The sequence below is a fragment of the Blennius ocellaris genome (genome assembly GCF_963422515.1).
Source record: "Blennius ocellaris genome assembly, chromosome: 18".
Taxonomy (NCBI): Eukaryota; Metazoa; Chordata; class Actinopteri; order Blenniiformes; family Blenniidae; genus Blennius; species Blennius ocellaris.
Genome location: NC_137667.1, coordinates 8264554 through 8277066, shown reverse-complemented (window position 1 = coordinate 8277066; position 12513 = coordinate 8264554). Strand labels below are relative to the sequence as shown.

The window sequence follows — 12513 nt, the reverse complement described above, 5'->3', positions numbered from 1 at the left end:
TGAAAGGTTAAACTAGTGAAGCTTCAAAATGTGGAAAAAAAACAAGCAATGGAAATTACCAATAGTCTCCTTTAAATGTCACCCAACTCTACAAATCAATGTGCATGAATGGATTTGTGTGTTTGTGTTTGTGCGTGCATGCATTTAATGCTCTTTTGTCACTTGTTTTGTTTCCCACTGATACCTTTGTGTTGTTTTTAAAAAAAATATATATACAATTTTTCAAAATATAAAATTTACCGTGGTTTTGCCTTCTCTTTAGTTGAAAATACTAGGAGTGAGTAGAAAATGCACAAGAAATAAACAGGTTGTTTTGTATAACCAATCTAAACAAAAAACAAAACAAAACAAAACAGTTAAAGTGGCTAAAAGAATTAAATAACTGTTAAAATGACTAAGAAAGACAAAACAACTACAAATGGCCAAAAGAAAAGATACAGAAAAAAGTTAAAGCAGTTAAATTGGCTGAATTGACTTAAAAACAAAGGGAAATTAGGTTTAACCACTAAATGGCTGAAGGAGCTAAATGGTTATAATAATGATAATGAGTGAATCCATGACAATATATGGAAGCATATTGCATTCACATTAAAAAACAAAAAAAATTGAATGTTTTTCTGAATTAATGACATCATTTTAAGAAAATATAAATTCTAAGAAAATTTGGCTCTGTTTTCCTGAATTTATGAGATAATTATCTCATAATTCTGAGATAAAATAAATAATTTAAAAAAAGGTAAGGTTGTCTAATGTTGAAATTTGACCTGGTTCACATTCACTCGAATTCAATTTGAGAAACATAAGATATACTGAGATATTTGTAGCAACTTGTGAATTAACTCCTTTAAAACAAAAAGCCACTTGCTTATTTTCAGTAATTTGCCGAATATTGATGATAAGCGAACCTGCATGAGTGACGTCCTTAACTGGTGTTCGCACCAGACCAGTGGGCCATCCAGTTCCTCCAGCTGGAGAAGCTCTACCATGAACGCCTGCTCACCAACCTCGCCTCGCTGCAGGAGGACTGGGGTATCTGTTTCTCTCCTTTCATGTAACCACTGATTTAAAGAAAGAAAAAAAAAAAAAAGATTCCATGCCAAACCCAGGTAAAGAGCTTTGTTTATTTGTGCATTGCTCTCAGAGAGCCAGTGGAGCGAGAGGAGAGACGCTGAGAGGAGTCCTCCTCCTCCTCCTCCTCCTCCTCCTTCATCTTCTTCACCTACTAATGCTGAAGCTGAAACCATCGGTCCGAACCACATCGAGACCCTGAGCCAGATCTGCAAAAACCACCTCAGGTATGTGAACGGCAACACGCCTTTCCTATGCCCCCCCCCCCCCCAAAAAAAAAAACAAAATTCCTTTCATTCCTTGGCGTCATAAGTCAAACCCAGACATTGATTAAAATCAGAGGCCAGAATGAGAAGGGAGAGGGATGAACTGGGGAAATCAATATTTCTGAGATTTCCGCACGAGGATCAAACAAACAAATACCAGACGGTATTGTGTCCCGCACAGGCGTCTGCCTTCCCGGTATTTCCCTGCAGTCATTTAGCGCAGGTGGATTTGATCCTCACAGGCAACATGTGTCACGTTCTGCTGCGAAACCTTCACTGATGTTTGCAATAATAAAGTCGGAAACATTAAAGAAACTCTCTGTGACCTTTCTTGTCCGTCTCTCTTTCTCCCTCTGGTTTGTCTTGTCTTCTTGTCTTTCACTCTCAGACCGTCCGCCAGCGAGGAAGAGGTAAGACACTTTTAACTTTCTGCTTCGCTGTCGAGCTCAGTTCAGTGAGCCGTGAAACTTTGCTCCGTTCAATAGAACAAGCTGATCGCGATGCTCCGAGGGCTTCTGGCCGAGAACGAGACGCGACAACCGCGACACGACAAAGGTAAACAACCGCATGAACAATACTGAAGAACGACCAACACATGCTTTTGCCGCAATTATTAGTGAGCTTTGTCAACATTAAAAACAACAGATGGCAGATGTGGGACATTCGTATGATTTTATCGTCTTTTTACTCCTAAGTTATGAACAAAAAAGACTTTGCACTCAGCTTATGTGTTGGTTAAATGAAAACAATTCTCGTCACACTCATGGTAACATATTTTCCGAACTGTAAGCCACAACTTTTAGTTGTTTGGCTGCTCGTGCGACTTGTATTAAGAAGTGACTTATGTGTACAAAATATACCAGTTCATACCATGTTGTACCTCTAGGTGTCACTGTAGGACAACAGAAAGCTGCGACAGTACCAGAGAAGGCCTCTATTTCTACTGTATTGATGGCAGAGCAAGAAAAATGTCTCACAAACAGAAACAGCATCAGAAATAGAAATTCTTGAGGGACTGGAGAAAAGTAGAGAATCTGTTTCCGTGATGAAGAAAACCTATTGTGGGTCTAAAAGCATGACAACCAGAGCTGAGGAACAAATTCACAGATTGCTTTGGATTATTAAAAGTGCAGTTACATCTGGATGTGGAAAAAGAAATGTCACTTTACACCAGTGTGACTTATATTCTGTAAAATTCTGTAATAATGGTCATAATTCCAATATTTACCCCGTTTACCCTGAGTTTAACATGCTACGATTGCTGAATGAAGTCATAAAAAAATTATAAATGAGCAACTTCTAAAACTTACTGACGATGCTTTCCAGTTGCTATTCAGATATTTATTTGTAAAAGTACATTTTGAAGTGTGATAGCAGGAAAAACGCTGAAGAAATCAATACATCTGTTCAAAAGTGTGTAACTTTTGAAAGGTTTGGCTCAACATCAAAAGATCTTTTCCACTAAAGGATACCCCATAATAAAAATAAAAAAGTGGTCCTTATCAATATTCAATTAAGCCTTTCAAATTCTCATCTTTCTATTGTTCTTGCACTTTCCAGCCAGAAAGCCTGCGACAGCATGCTGGGATGCAGCAGCAACGGAGCAAAGCAAGGCCTCCGAGGTTTCCTCGGCACAGACGGACTGTAAGGAGCAGGACGGAGGCGGGCAGGAGATCTACGAGGAGGGGCAGGAAGTGGAGGAGCAGGAGGAGGAGGAGGAGGAGCAGTGTGAGGAGACGCCAGAGGAGGAGGAGGTGAAGGTGGAGTGGCCAACAGGAGTACCGCAGGCCTCAGACAAGGACCTGGCCAAACTGTCCAACAAGGGAGGGGTACGAGTGCAATTTATATTTAATTATGCGTTTTCCTACAAATACTTCAGGCGTGTTTGGTATTTTCAGTCGCTGGTTGTGCTGAATTTGTTACTCCCATTAGTTGTGAGAATTGTTTTATTGGGACACACTTTTCACTTCTTGAAAAATTCTCATTATTTTGCTTTGATGGAGGTTTCCTGCTCAAATTCCGCCTCCTGACTCACTGTGACCAATCAAACGAAGCCACAAAGTCACATGACTCACATTACACACATATAAAGTCTCTTTAGAGTAATGGGTTCAAGATTATCTTTGTGTTTGGGAAGAAAACAAAGAGGATTAAAAAAATTATAATTGGATACTGAACTTTGGGGTTAAATTCGCATTACTGTGTTATTTTTATAATGATGCATTCAATTTCAGTAAGAGTTGTAAAAATTCACATCAACAAGGTTTCTCAAGATTTACTCACGACTTCATTGATCCAAGTACTCCCTTACTTATACTCGAGTAACCTTTTGAAAATGATCCAACTTCATCTGCATTTCTGTTGGCGGCAGATTTAATAAAGAACCTGTAAGAAATATTTGATGGGAATAAAATAACACGTTTGACACTTTTAAACATTGTGTAAGAGAAACGTCAACAAAAAGCCTACAGGGAGAAGTTTAAAATTGGAATTCCTAATATTAAATAGAAATATTTCAGTTTGACATGTTAATGCATTCTTGTTTATTATCTTTCTTCCTCCTTCTCTCGCTGGTTTCTTCTGTTTTCACCAAAGTAGAAAATATTCCTGTTTAAACGCACAAATCCTTCACAGCTCTTTGTCTTCGCTGGGACACACCCGTGAATGATCTGTGTGAGCTCATCCTGAACTCTACTGTTCAGAAAGCCCCCGACTCCACCCACGCTGGTTGGTGTGGCCTCCCTCCCTCCCTCCCTCTCTCTCTCCCTCCGGGGAAATCTTGCCCTGCCAAAAAGTGCTGGATCACCGAGGCAAAAGCCTGATGCCAAACATCAGGTCCTGGAAATCAGAGCCGTTCCAAACAAGTTCAGCACTGCAAAAAAAGTAGATGTTGGGAAGAAATAAGCAGTGGTGAGTCATGTGCACATTTGCTGGTGTTTTAAATATACATTACCAGCAGCAAAGTGGTCTGAAATCACTGCATTGAGGAACTGAGTGCTCATTGCTTTCAGTCCCGGCCTCAGCAGAGAGCCGCTGGGTGAAACTAAGCAGCGTGAGTTTACAGGCCACATAATAGATCACTGTGTGACGCGTGTAACAGGCTGCGTTGTGTCGCTGGAGAGGCCGAGTCGACATTAAAACACTACAAGTATGTGAGAGATGTATTCATCTGTCGCGGTTGAATCATGGTGTTATTGCTCCGTTAGTTCCTCAAGCATTTCCCGATGATTTTGAATTCCTCTCCATTACGCACAATTTTATTTTTAAATGACCAAGTCCAGTTGAGATATGACTCAGTTGCTTAAAGACAAGTGAAAGAAATGTTTTGATAAGGGAATTTTAGTCTACTCTTAATTCATTTTATCATGATTTCTTCTCCGAAATTAACCCAACTTATTCGTAATCCCATGCCACTTTGTGTACACACGTAATACACATTTCTATACACATTCAATCGTCAATTTGTGGGAAGATTTTGGAAGTAAATTTGCAGTGAAGATTTTAGTTTATTGTTTTGAACACGAGCAACTTGAATGCAAACTTTTTATAAATAATTTGATATATTAATGTCCCAATAGCACGTTCTTCCTCTTCCTGTGGGAATTTTTAAAAACTCCAGAAATTCCCATGTGAGCCTAACTGGCGACTCTGGTTTGAAAGGGATATTTGAATGTGGATGGATGTCTCCATAGGTTTCTCGAAACCGTCAATATATATTTTAAATGATGAAAATTTCCACCCTTCACAGCACTGAACAAGTGTGACTGAAGTTTACATGATTTTGCATTGTGCCTGTGCAGACAGTACGATCAGCAGTGTGATATTCAGCATGCTTCGACCCACTGACCTCACATAACAACTGACCTATATGTTAGAGCGGCCTGTTTCAGCTTTGCACTTTATTTTTAGATCTTAAACCAGCGTTTCCGCATCTCATCAGAGAAACAAGCAACGAGGCTTCTGAAAACATGCGTGGATGGATGGATGGATAGAAATGAATGAATATAGATGTAAATAACACAAATAAACATATAAAATCTAACTAAAAAGCCACAAAACAGGCTTTAACATTGAAGTCAGATTTGAACTCTTATTTGTACCTTTATTGATAATTGACTGTAGTATCGTTTCCTTGATCTTTCCTTTTCTTTTAGTTTTGTGCAACTTATATTTTTACTCTTTCATTTTCATATTCCAATCTGTTATTTAGCCCCTCCCAGCCCACACTGGCTGAAAGGCAGCGTTCACCCCAGAGAGGCTTTCACACCATCACAGACAAACAAAGTGATGAAATTGTTACGGAAACGGTTGGTTGTAAACACTGATTGCACTTCACAGATCTTTCAGATTTGCGCAAATTAGCAGCTCTGGTGTTAAATGTCCTTTCCTCGTAGACAGTGAAGCGTCTGTCAGGCCGTAAAGGCAGAATCAGGTTTGTTTCCCTACTGGAGGGAATGGATCATTTTACATCCTTCACCCTCAGTGGATACCAATGAAAATATTAACAGAATAAGGAAAGGTTGCAATCAAAGATATGTATGATTTGAACCAGTAAAAAAGTTTTCATACATGAACTGAGTTCTTTTTAAATTCTGTGACGTGACGTGACATTTATTGAATAATTGCAGCGTGTGTTTTCTATGTCATTTTCCTCCTGTGCAGCTCATCCCAGCAGCTGGTTTATTCTTATGTATATTTATTTCAACCTGACAGAGCCTTTAACTGATTATTTCCCCGCCGTAGAACTCCTCCCCAGACGGCCTGGTCTCCATCCTGAAGAGGAGGCGAGCGTCCCTCGACGGTTTGCCTCCCCCGAGCACGACTACCGTCCAACAGAACTCCAAACGCAAAGTTCGCTTCAGTGAGCCGGAGGACGGCATCGAGCAAGGTACGCTGATCGGAAAAGCTGTCACAAATACTGCAAGGCTTCATTGTTCTTGTTTTGTTTTGTTTTCCCCCTCCCTCATCCTTCCATCCTTCTGTTTCCTTCTCCTACCTGCAGATGAGGTGGGTGGAGACTCCTGCCTCATCCTGCTGCTGCTCTGTCTGGTTACCGTGGTGATCAGCATCGGCGGCACTGCGCTCTACTGCACCCTGGTGGACACTTACTCCAACATCTGCACCGACTTCACTCACAATGTGGACGTCTACGTCACGTACGTGCGGAGGGTCTTTGACGGGCTGGGGCGTTGGCTGCCCCTCCGGACGTAGACCGATACCCCCCCCACCCCCACCCCCCACCCCACCATCTTCATCTTCATCATCATCATCTACGATCTGGACAAGATGAGACGTCTCGTGACCGGTGGACAAAAAACGGCACGGGTGGCCTGAACGAAAGAGCTCGCATCCTTTCTGTGTGTGACTGAAGCGGTGCTCAACTCGACACCAGGCAGTAAAAGCTGTCGACGCTTTCTCATACGCCAGAAGAAAACTGTGACACGTGATACGAACGCAGAAAAAAAAAACAACCCTACACAAACACCTGTTTACGACTGTCCGCGTGGATGCCACGCCACACGACGTGCTCACAACCCTCTCCTCTGCTTATATGAAACCAGAAGAAGAAGTAGGTGGTCTGTTTAGTTGTGTTTCCCCCTCACGGCTGTAGCACCCGTAGCCCTTTTGTTGACTTTCCTTAGGAGTTGAAATGAAGATAGTGTCAGAATCAGCTGAATCGTATTTGTGTTTTTTTTTTTTTTTTTTTTTTTTAATGATTTATGAACCAAACAATTTACCGTCACCTGACTAGATAATATGAGCAGGTGAGACTGAAGCATCATGTTCTGTAGGAGATTTTCACATCACGGTTTGTCAGAGAAAATTATAAAAGCCCCTTTTCATGTAAGCTGCACACAAGAAGTGAGGATGCAGGATGCATTTGGTGGATTATTTCTTCATTCAAAACATTGGATAGTCTGGTTATTGTCCTTTTTAAATAGTGCCACAGTTGTGAGGAGCTGACAGAAGCTGCATGTTTGCCATCAAATTCCAGTTAACTTGCTCCGATTGTAGAGTCACTGACAGCTCCTGTTTATTAAACTGGTAAAACTGTCTTTTTACTTCAGATTCAAATCTTGAAAATAACCAGTCTTTCCAATAGAATATGATTTATTTACAAGAAGCATCGTTATAACAAAGAAATGATCCTCCCAAAATAAAAGGTCCTGACGGGAAGTTTTGAAACACAATCAATCATGTTGCACAAACCTTTTTTGGGATTTAACCTTTTGTAAACAGAAGTTTCTGCTTTATCCACTAACCACTTGAGCTCCCTCCACTGTGTGACTTGCAGAAAACAGGAACAGTAAAATTTGACAGGCATCAACTTGATAGTGACGGCTGCTATTCCTCCAGATTGAGAGGATCCAGCTGAGGTGGTCCTGCTTGCCTCCCACCAGGCTCTGCTCATAAGAGCTGGTGGACGGAGATGTCTGAGCCTCTTTGCTCTCTATACTGCCTCTTCATGTTCCTCTGTGCCAAAGAATTAGGAAAAAAAACCTTCCTGTTTAGAGTTTTGGACACCATACAGAGGAGAAAAGTACACAGTTACTGCATTTGCACAAATGAAATGAAATGAAATAAAAAAGTAAACTGGAAAAGTAAACAGTACACTTTAACTGCGGAACTTCCGAAACGAGTAACAAACTCCAGTCGGGGTTAAAAGGAGCCCCGAGTCACAACTCTAAAAAGTCTGCGTGTATACAGTAATCAAAGCGACTAGAAAGTAAAGAAATTTGTGTTTGGTACATTATTTTCTTTGTGATACTTCAAGGCCCGTTGCACTTGCATTTGTGGGATGAGCATCAGAGGCTGTGTCATCTAAAATAAAGTTTTATTGGCAAACCAGGTTCCACAATGTTTTCATGAGCACAACCCACAAACTGAGCTCTGCTGCTCCTCCAGTTCCTTTAAAATGTGGCACCTGTTAAAATAGATAAAAAGCAGACTTCCCAACGGTGTAAACATTACTGCTAAAGATGTCTTGTTACAACAAAGTATGAGTCAGCTAATGGCAAATTACAGAAAATTAAAGCCCTCTTCCAGTTACGCTTCTGGGGAAATCTTGTATATGTGAATATTTCAACAAAAACGTCATACGTAAATTCAAAGAGAGCTATTTCAGTCTTATGTTTAGCGATGGTGGTAACTATCATACAGTGGAGTGACCTACGAGAAGAGGCCCTCAACAACCTCAGGCACTCACCCTGTTTTTTTTTATACTTTTGATGCTCTGTTTTTAAAAAATTGGTCCCTCCGTTTGCAGCCCAAAACTTTGTCTTTGTCAGGATTTGTAGGATGATATTTTTCTACCCATATCCTCTAACAGATGTACAATTATATTGAAAGAAAATAAAGATTTGAATTGAGGGACCAATCTTCATTTCCTTAAAAAAAAAAAAAAAAAAAAAAAAAGAGCTGAGCGGGTCATCGGGTGTGAATCCTGGCTGGATCAGGAAACGCAATTGAAAACATCCCTCTCAGCAGAGAAAGCAACATGAAACAGGCATGTTCCTTGAAACCTTTGTTTTGTGACAGATGTTAAACGTGTATTCTCACTGTGGTTTTTGTTTACCGACATGTGTCCCCTTTTATGCGTGTCTGTATTTATGTTGAATTCGGAACCTTGAAAGAATGCTTTGTAATGTAATTTTAAACGTGATTATAAAAACATTTTTATGCAAATTGGAGCGTCATGGACCCGTTGCTGTAATTCCTGATCGTTGCCACGTGGTGTCGCTGTTTACACCGAATTAACAAACTGCTGCAGTGCCGCAAATCTGCAAGTTACACGCCTCTAAACAAATCATATTGTCAGGATTATATTACCGGTATGTTGAATACGTTTGTATGACTATCTGACGTACACACACACACACACACACACACACACACACACACACCTCTCATACTGTAGACAAAACATTCTCGTTATATTTACTTTTAGATTTGGAAATTCATCAAAACAAGCAATCAGCTGAGTTCTATCACTTTAATCCTTTCTAGGAGTGTCAACTAAACTGATCCAGTTTCTAGCCAATAGGATTTGAGCAGGTGCCACGTAGCACCAATGGGATTAAACCTTGAACTTGTTATAAAACACGCCCACACAGCAGCACTCCTTCATTCACTCTCACTCAGGACTCATAGAAGGCCAACGCTGAGAGTTCACCGTCTCTTCTTTATTCTTCAACTTGGAAAAAAAACCCCGAACTCCTCAACTTCAGGAAACATGGTGAGTTCACAGGGTTTTGAATAACTCCTCCTCACAGTTTGTTTTTAACTATTTGAAACTAAAGTTATTTGTTAAATCATCCTGTGGGTTACAGTGAATTTGACATTAAAAGCTGTTATAGAACATTCTTGTTTTGCTGTAATGCTTTGAGTTCAAGTCGAGTTCCTGCATTCCAGCTCACGTTGACCCAGTTTGCCAAGGTCAATGTTCATTCAGTCTGAAGCTCTCTACTCTTTGAAGGGGCCAGGCCTTGAAATGAAACCGCCACCACAGGCTTTTTAAACAAACCCTATTCACACAAAGCTTAGGACCTTTAATCTTGCAGGACTGGGCGTGTGTTCATTCTGCTACTCTTCTGTGGATCCATCAGCTGTGTTTGTGTAATCACTGAATTTTGATGTAAGAGGGATTGTTCTCAAAGTACATTCAATGCCTGAGGTAAACCTCGTCTGTACAGTATCTCTATAAAAGGGTTCACTTCAGAGGGAAAATGCTTGAGAAACTGATCTGGTGACTAGTCATGATGTTCTGGTGTCTGATTCTCAACAAAAGAGCCCTTTTCCTATGAGGACCTTGTATTGACTCAGGCCTCAACATGTGATGAGTAACTCTCAGCAGGTCAAAACTAGACTGACTGTTCACTTGATTATCAGTGTTTCTCTGGCTTTGTTTCTCTTTCAGCCACATATTTCTGGGCAGTAATGATGGGCTCCTCTTACTGAGAGCGTCGGCACATTGTTTCTATCAACCATGCCTGGAATGTCTGCTGTTTTTGAAATTTCCATGAGATCACCCCCCCTCCCCCCCTTTCCCCAGCTATAGGCTGACTTGATTAGGGACTTTTGTCTCCAGAACTACAAGATGTTGCTTCACAAGAGATATTTTGTTTCCTTCTCCCATATCACACCTAGAGAAAACTAAGAAAACATACATGACTGATTGTCTTGTTTCCACAGCGTGAATGCATCTCAGTCCATGTTGGTCAGGCTGGTGTCCAGATTGGCAATGCATGCTGGGAGCTGTACTGTCTTGAGCATGGTATCCAGCCAGATGGTCAGATGCCCAGTGGTAAGAACATTGGTGGGAACATTGGTGGAGGGGATGACTCCTTCAACACTTTCTTCAGTGAGACCGGTGCTGGGAAGCACGTCCCCAGAGCAGTTTTTGTGGATCTGGAACCGTCGGTCATTGGTAAGACTGGTTCCTAATCTGGTAAAAGTGAGGAACTGTAAACTCGGTCAGTTGATTTGTGATCCTGTTATCTTATTAGATGAGGTGCGTAGTGGGACTTACCGCCAGCTGTTCCACCCTGAACAGCTGATCACAGGCAAGGAGGACGCTGCCAACAACTATGCCCGAGGACATTACACAGTGGGCAAGGAGATCATTGACATGGTTCTGGACAGGATCCGTAAAATGGTAAGTTGTTTTGAAGTGGTCTCGTGAGATATTCCTTGAAAATTACCAATAATGTGACATTTCTCTCATAGGCTGACCAGTGCACTGGCCTCCAAGGTTTCCTGGTTTTCCACAGCTTCGGTGGTGGCACTGGGTCTGGTTTCACCTCTCTGCTGATGGAGCGCCTGTCTGTGGACTATGGAAAGAAGTCCAAGCTGGAGTTCTCGGTCTACCCAGCTCCCCAAGTGTCTACTGCTGTGGTGGAACCTTACAATGCCATCCTGACCACCCACACCACCCTGGAGCACTCAGACTGTGCCTTCATGGTCGATAATGAGGCCATTTATGATATCTGCCGTAGGAACCTCGATATCGAGCGCCCCTCCTATACCAACCTGAATAGATTGATCAGTCAGATTGTGTCCTCCATCACTGCGTCTCTCCGGTTTGACGGTGCCCTCAATGTGGATCTGACTGAGTTCCAGACCAACTTGGTGCCTTATCCTCGTATCCACTTCCCTCTGGCCACCTATGCCCCCGTCATCTCGGCAGAGAAGGCTTACCACGAGCAGCTCTCGGTATCTGAGATCACCAACGCTTGCTTTGAGCCCAGCAATCAGTTGGTGAAGTGTGACCCTCGCCACGGTAAATACATGGCCTGCTGCCTCCTTTACCGTGGAGATGTGGCACCAAAAGATGTGAACGCAGCCATAGCTGCGATCAAAACAAAGCGCTCCATCCAGTTTGTGGACTGGTGCCCCACCGGTTTCAAGGTGGGCATCAACTACCAGCCTCCCACTGTGGTTCCTGGTGGCGATCTGGCTAAGGTGCAGAGGGCAGTGTGCATGCTGAGCAACACCACTGCTATTGCAGAGGCCTGGGCTCGACTTGACCACAAGTTTGACCTGATGTACGCAAAGCGTGCCTTTGTGCACTGGTATGTGGGTGAAGGTATGGAAGAGGGAGAGTTCTCCGAGGCCAGAGAGGACATGGCCGCCCTGGAGAAGGATTACGAGGAGGTTGGAATGGATAGTTTAGCAGGAGAAGATGATGATGAGGGAGAGGAGTATTAAGCATATGTTTTTTTTCTCTCCATGTCAAAAATAAAGTTTCTTTACTTGCTGCACAAAATGTCTCTTCATTTAAAATACGGCAGGTTGCGAAGTTTCATTTGGTGTTTGTCTCAGTATAAAGTTTCATCCTCTGAAATGTTTGCAGTAACTTGGGTCAGAGAACTTGAGATTTAATTGTGTACTTTGACATGTTTAAAAGAATTTCACAAGTAGCTGAGTCGGGGAAGTATTTAAACTGGAAGGGAGGCCACACGCAGACCATGCAAACTCTGCATAGAAGGCACTGGCACCTGGTTCTAACTCACTACCTTCTCACTTTGAGGCAGAACTGCATGTGCACAGTGTATATAAACACATTCTGATCCATACACATAAGCTTACAAAAGGTCATGCTATGCTGGATTACTGAAGCAGAGATGAAGGCAGGGGCTGTGGTACTTTTCTCTCTTACACTGTAGGTAAAAATAATTGC

The 12513-nt window shown here is 42.0% G+C and overlaps 2 protein-coding genes across 2 annotated transcripts in view; both read left to right on the top strand.

Moving 5' to 3' along the window:
- Positions 1-12513, top strand: part of LOC308143038 (saccharopine dehydrogenase-like oxidoreductase) — a 31629-nt gene that overhangs the window by 7655 nt on the left and 11461 nt on the right. The window contains exons 5-10 of the mRNA XM_080513696.1: positions 943-1029; positions 1142-1295; positions 1723-1744; positions 1820-1889; positions 2895-3163; positions 6078-6222. Coding sequence (XP_080369822.1) covers positions 943-1029; positions 1142-1295; positions 1723-1744; positions 1820-1889; positions 2895-3163; positions 6078-6222 — 747 coding nt within the window. The remainder of the gene's footprint in view (positions 1-942; positions 1030-1141; positions 1296-1722; positions 1745-1819; positions 1890-2894; positions 3164-6077; positions 6223-12513) is intronic.
- LOC308143087 (tubulin alpha chain-like) lies at positions 9467-12099 on the top strand. The gene is made up of 4 exons (XM_080513770.1): positions 9467-9570; positions 10527-10761; positions 10841-10989; positions 11061-12099. Exons 1-4 carry the CDS (start codon positions 9568-9570, stop codon positions 12039-12041), a joined length of 1368 nt encoding a protein of 455 aa, XP_080369896.1. The 5' UTR covers positions 9467-9567; the 3' UTR covers positions 12042-12099.

Bases quoted from the DNA above. Each gene is read 5' to 3' on its own strand.
- LOC308143087 (XM_080513770.1), top strand. The intron at 10,762-10,840 runs GTAAGACTGGTT...TTATCTTATTAG, and splicing joins TCTGGAACCGTCGGTCATTG to ATGAGGTGCGTAGTGGGACT. The intron at 10,990-11,060 runs GTAAGTTGTTTT...TTTCTCTCATAG, and splicing joins TGGACAGGATCCGTAAAATG to GCTGACCAGTGCACTGGCCT.